This window comes from Dictyostelium discoideum (assembly GCF_000004695.1).
Source record: "Dictyostelium discoideum AX4 chromosome 5 chromosome, whole genome shotgun sequence".
Classification (NCBI taxonomy): Eukaryota; Evosea; class Eumycetozoa; order Dictyosteliales; family Dictyosteliaceae; genus Dictyostelium; species Dictyostelium discoideum.
In genome coordinates this window covers 1,584,378-1,590,587 of record NC_007091.3, presented here as the reverse complement: position 1 = coordinate 1,590,587, position 6,210 = coordinate 1,584,378, and the positions used below count along the sequence as shown (strand labels likewise).

At 21.9% G+C, this 6,210-nt stretch overlaps 2 protein-coding genes across 2 annotated transcripts; one reads left to right on the top strand and one right to left on the bottom strand.

Moving 5' to 3' along the window:
• Positions 1-2,020: 2,020 nt before the first annotated feature.
• On the bottom strand, positions 2,021-3,464 carry DDB_G0294591 (hypothetical protein; the record flags this gene model as incomplete). Its single annotated transcript, XM_001134525.1, has 3 exons — positions 2,021-2,487; positions 2,606-2,932; positions 3,050-3,464. 3 exons carry the CDS (start codon positions 3,462-3,464, stop codon positions 2,021-2,023), a joined length of 1,209 nt encoding a protein of 402 aa, XP_001134525.1.
• Positions 3,465-3,888: 424 nt separating this feature from the next.
• lsm8 (LSM domain-containing protein) lies at positions 3,889-4,747 on the top strand (the record flags this gene model as incomplete). The annotated part of the gene is made up of 4 exons (XM_001134524.1): positions 3,889-3,916; positions 4,015-4,055; positions 4,289-4,413; positions 4,657-4,747. The coding sequence occupies 4 exons, from the start codon at positions 3,889-3,891 to the stop codon at positions 4,745-4,747; spliced, it is 285 nt and encodes a 94-aa protein (XP_001134524.1).
• Positions 4,748-6,210: the final 1,463 nt, after the last annotated feature.

Genomic DNA, 6,210 nt, shown 5'->3' with positions numbered 1-6,210 from the left:
TACAACACTTCAATTCATTTTGCAAAGCCACTTCCTCAAAACTAAACATCGACAAATCTTCATCAATTCTTATAGGCAACCCAGACAATACCAACCAAAGAATTCCAATATCTACAAATCCAGAAAGATACTTGGGATACTTCTTCACAGGCAAAGGGATAACAAGAAAAATGCCAGAAATATTAAACACAATAAGATCATCCTTAGTACTATGGAAAACCACTGACTCAACAATCAAAACCAAAACCAACATCCTCAAAGCATTCGCACTCTCTAAATTAACCTACTATTCATATGTAGAGAACTTTAAGGAAGAGGAATTAAACCAAATCAATAAATTAGTCGAATGGTTTTTATCGGCACCAAACAACAAAAATGCTAGTGGATTTCAAGTTATTAATTTAATGAGAACCAAAAGAGCAAGATACCCACTAAAAGTAGGGGGCTGGAACATTTGGAATATAGAATTGAGACAACTGGCGCAGAAACTTTGGATCATAAACCAATTCATCCTAGCACTAGAAACCAAACAAACAAACTCATCTCATCACAAAAGCTGGGAATATCAAATCCAAAAAAACAAATTCACATCCAGATACCTAAAAGAAAACTTAGACGAATGGAACAAAATAAGAATCAAAAAAGCAATCTTCAACAATAATCTCACATCCATAAAAAACGAAAATGGACAACCACTTTCACTGGCAGAATGGTATACCACAATTCAAGACCAAAATCCAACCATCCCTAAAACGGAATTCCAATCATCTCTAAACTTAAGAGGCTACAGCTATAATCAACTCTTCAACAACATACTGAAGATAAAAGACCCTAAAACAAGAGACACAATGTTTAGATTCCATGCCAGATGCCTTCCAATAAACTACCTTCACAACAAACAATGCCCACTCTGCAAAGAAGATATGAGCAAAGACCCATACGGTCACCTGTTCTTCTCATGCAAGAAAACAAAACAATTCATAAAAATAAATAAACTCAAAAATTTCATCTATATTACCACAGGCAAAGGTAAAAACTGGCATCATACAAGAATTAGGCAAAATAACAATTTCATTAATAGAATAACTCCAAAATTATCACCGACAGCCAAAAAAGATCAAGAAGTGAATGCAGATTACGCCAACCACAGATTCCACAAAGAATACTTTGAATGGAACTATAAAGCAATAGACTATGATCTAACCAGATCATTCGCATATAGAAACCTAATGGCCCTTATCCTCCACAACATTTGGATTTGGATTTGCAATCAAATATACAGTGAAGATCCTTTAACAAATGAATCATTATCATACAGCTCCCTTCTAAAGAAATGGCACAAATTGGCCACTCTAGAATACATCAAAAAAGCAAAAGATCTGAAAAACTTATCAGCAAAAGACCATAATAATTTCAAAGATCCTAAGATCCTTCTCACCTCAACGATTAAGCTAAGAAAAACAACAGCTAATTACTATTGTATTCCAGAATCATCTCTCCCAAATATTATATCTTTTGATCAATTCATATGATTAAAATAACCCTTCAGCTTAAATGATAAGCCTATAAATAAATATTAAATAAAAACTCGTATTAACACAGATGGACATATATCAATCTTGTTAATCCAATATTAAAAAAAAAAAAAAAAAAAAAAATACCATCTTCTTTTAAATAATCAAAAATCGATTTATTTAACTTTACTGGTATTTAAAAAAAAAAAAACTTAAAAATCCATAAATAAACTTATTAATAATTATCTATCTCCATTAAAGTACAAAGATTTATTAATATTAAAAAAAAAAAAAAAAAAAAAAAAAAAAAAAAAACATAATCTGGTAAATAATTATTATTTCGATTTTCTTGAGGAATCAATTATAAACTCAAACCCTGGTTCCATTATACAATGTTGGTGATAATGTTTGGAAAAAAACTTTTAAAAATGATTTAGTTTAAAAAAAAAATAAAAAACAATAATTTTTATTTATTATTCATTTTTTATAAAAGAAAGGATATTAAACTAAATACTTTTTTGTTCAACTGAAAAATCAGTATCTCTTGGTTTCTTTTTACGTAAAAACTCTGTTACTTTGGGAATGTATCTGTAGGCTTCAAAAGATTTTGTAATAAATAAAGTTGTAAAAACTGGCAAAACCCAACTGATAAAAGAAAAATGGGAGCACTGTAATAAAAACAAACCATAACCTACGAATGGAAGTTGTGATTTCAATGCATGACATGTAAAGTTTTCACAATTTTCAAATAGATTTTCATTCATATAATCCCTAAGCAATGGACCACTCATTACCATTCCTGATGTGACCGCACTTCTTTTCATTGAATTAAAAAGAGTTGTTGGTGAAACTCTTCTGGAAAAAATTGCAAATGCGAATATTGGTGCAACTATTAAAGATAACAAAACATCTTTTGAATTAATTTTAAATGAATCTACCATTCCTTCTAATTCTGATAATCTTTTTTCATTTTCTTTTTTTTTTTTTTCCCCCCAAGTAATAAAATAAATGATAATATAAATAAATAAAAGTTAATTAAAAGTTATTTTTTAATAAATTTGATTAAAAAATATATATTTAAATGTTTTTACCTGTAAAAAATCTATAGAAATGAGTTTTTTCAGTTTTTTGAACGATTTCATTTGGTACAGCTTTTTTTGAGTTAAATGATAAACGAAAGAGAATGAAAAAATCTTGATCAGAATTATTTAAAGTTGTTTCTTTTTTTGAGATTACTTTTTCACAAACAATATCAAACATATCATATTTTAATAAATATTTATCACCATCTAATGTTGATGCAATCAATGCAATAATTTTTAATCCTGTTGGTGAAATTGTACCTTCTTTATATTCTTGAACTAATTTTTTAATGTATCCTTTTTTATCCATTAATAAAAATGGTGGTGTTGATGGAACTATAATAATTACAAAAAATTATATATTAGTAAATAAATTAATAAATAAATAAATAAATAAATAAATAAATAAATAAATAAATAAATAAATAAATAAATAAATAAATAAATAATTACAATAATTTAAAATTCTATACATGTATTCATCATCTTGCACTGCATTATCAAAAAAGTACATTACCAAAGAGAAAAGAGCTGATGAAACAATTGTTAAGCCAACTAAATTTAAAAATTTATTACTTACTGAACCATTTCCTTTATCAAAAGTTTGTGTGAAAAAAAATGAAATCTTTCCATGGGTTGGTGGAATTGGTGGTGGAGTTGATGAATTTGGTGGTGTAGTTGAATAAAATTTTATTTCATTGTATTTATTATTATTATTGAGATTATTAATATTTGAAAATGTGGAAGTAAATAATAATTTATTATTATTTTTATTATTTATTGTAAACTTTGATATATTATTACTATTATTTGATAACCAATTATATGGTCTTGTACTGGAACCTAAATATCTATTAAAATTAAACATTTTCAATGCCTTGTGGATGTTCACTGAAAAAAAAAAAAAATTAAAAAAAATAATAAAAAAAAAATAAAAAAAATTAAAAAAAAAAAAAAATTAAAAAAAATAAAAAAATATAAAATAAAAAATTAATTAATTTTTGTGAAAAAAGAAAATTAAAAATTAATTAAAAAAAAAACTATAGTTTCTAATATTACTTTGATTTTATTGGACATATATATATATATATAATTTTTAATTTTAATTTTAATTTATTTTTTATTTTTTTTTTATTTTTTTTTTTTTTTTCTAAAATTTTTTATTTTTTTTTTTATAAAATTTTCATTTTTCATATTTTTTTCATTTTATTAAATTCGATCATCACCAATTAAGGAATATATATACCTATATGTTTATTATTTATATATAACATTAATAAAAAAATAAAAAAATGGCAATGTTAGAATCATATTTAAAGAGTAATATATTTCTCATCCCACACACATATAAAATTTTTTTTTTTCTTATTCAAATCACCAATTTATCATATTAATATTTTTATTTTTATTTTTTTCAGAACAAGTCCTTGTTTTAACAGCAGATGGTAGAAGTATAATTGTATGTGGATTTATTAAATAAAATATTTTACATTCATTTTTATCAAATCAACTTCTACTCAATTTAGCATATACTAATAATATAAATATGTCAAAATTATTAAATATCGTATCAAAATCTATCAATATCGTGAATAATAATAATAATAATAATAATAATAATAATAATAATAATAATAATAATAATAATAATAATAATAATAATAATAATAATAATTTTTAATAAATAAATAGGGTACATTGAGAGGAATTGATCAAACCATTAATGTAGTTTTAGAAAAGTGTCATGAAAGAGTTTACTCTGATGAAGGAATTGAAGTTATTCCATTGGGTGTACATTTAATAAAAGGTGATGATGTGTATGTATATTATATATACATATATTTTTTTTATTTTATTTTTTTATTTGAATATCTTTTAAAAAATAAATAAAAAAAAACAGATAAAAGATAAAAGAGATTTAAGAAATTTTTTTAAAAAATAAAAAAATAAAAAATAAAAAGATAATAACAATAAAATTAAAAATAACATAAAAAAAAAAAAAAACTAACAGATAAAAAAAAAAATAAAAAAAAACTTTACTTCCAAATATTAAAATATAGGGCTGTAATAGGGGAAGTAGATGATGAATTAGATAAAAAATTAAACCTAAAAGAGATAATAGCAGAGCCGATGAAGCCTATTGTCCACTAATTACAAAAATTTATAAAAATAATCTATAAAAGAAGAAAAGAAAGAAAAGAAAAAGAAAAAAAAAGACAAAAAATAAAAAATAAAAAAAATTGTATATTTAAATTCATAAACCGATAACAATATTGTTGTTATAAAAAAAAAAAAATTTTTAATATGTGGCATATATACCTTGGATAAAGTGAAAAAAAACCTTTATTAGCTTTAATTAAAGTTTTTTTTTTTTTTTCTTTATTTTCACAAATGAAAAAGACAAATTATCTGAAATGTTTTGTTTTTTTCATATGAAAAAAAATAAAAAAAAAAATAAAAATAAAATAGAATCTAGTCGGTTATTGGATATTAAAAAAAAAAAAAAAAAAAAAGTTGAATCTTTTGATATTTTTTTTTTTTAGTTTTTTTTTTTCTTTTTTTTTTTTCAATATCTATTTGTTTTTTTTATTTATTCTTTTTTCAAATTTAGACTTTTGTTGGTGATTTGAAATGAAAAAGGGGGAAAATCTTATCTTATTTTCATATTAAAAAATATAAAATATTATTCAACCTTATTTACATTTTTAGGTCCCATTATTTAACCACTACTTTGATTGAAATTTTTATTATTTAAAATTTAATTATCCAATAAATTTTTTTTTTATTTTTTTTAAGTTGGAATTTATTTTTAATTTTTTTTATATTTTTTTTTTAATTTTTTTAAAAAAAAATTAATTATTTAATTTAAAATAAAATATTAAAAAAAAAACTATTCCTTCAATTTTTAATTGAACATTAAATATTGTACCAATCCATAATAGGTATGTAAATATAACCTATTATTTTTTTTTTTTTTTTTATTATTTTTTTTTTTTTTTTCTAAACACTTTTTTTTATAATTATTTTTTTTTTTTTTGTGCACACTCATTTTTAAAAATATCTATTTTTTTTTTTTTTTTTTTTTTTTTTTTTTTTTTTGATTTTGGGATTGGGATTGGTGGTAAATTCATATTTTAATTTTTTTTAATTTTATTTTTAAAATTTTTTTTTTTTTTTTTTTTTTAAAAAAATGGAAACCCACCCAGCCCTACTGATCGTCATTGTGGCCCCAATAAAAACTTTAAAAAATAGAAAAACCAGCTCCTATGAGTGAAGAAAACAATTGGGTTGATGAAGATATTTTTTATTTATTTTTAATTTTTTTTATTTTTTTTTAAAAAATAATTATTTTTTATAAAATTATTATTTTCATAATTTTTTTTTTTTTTTCTTTGCTCATTCGACCGATATTTAAACTAAATTATTTTTCATTTTTTTTTTTTTTTCCTCATCACTACCAACAAGTATTCACACACACATTAATAGAAATAATTTAATTCAAAAGTATACTAATAAATTATAACCTAAAAATTATAATTCTTGTTACTTTTTCTAGTTATCTCTTTTTTGTTTAAAAAAACTTCCGACACTTCACATTTAGTATATCACCACAC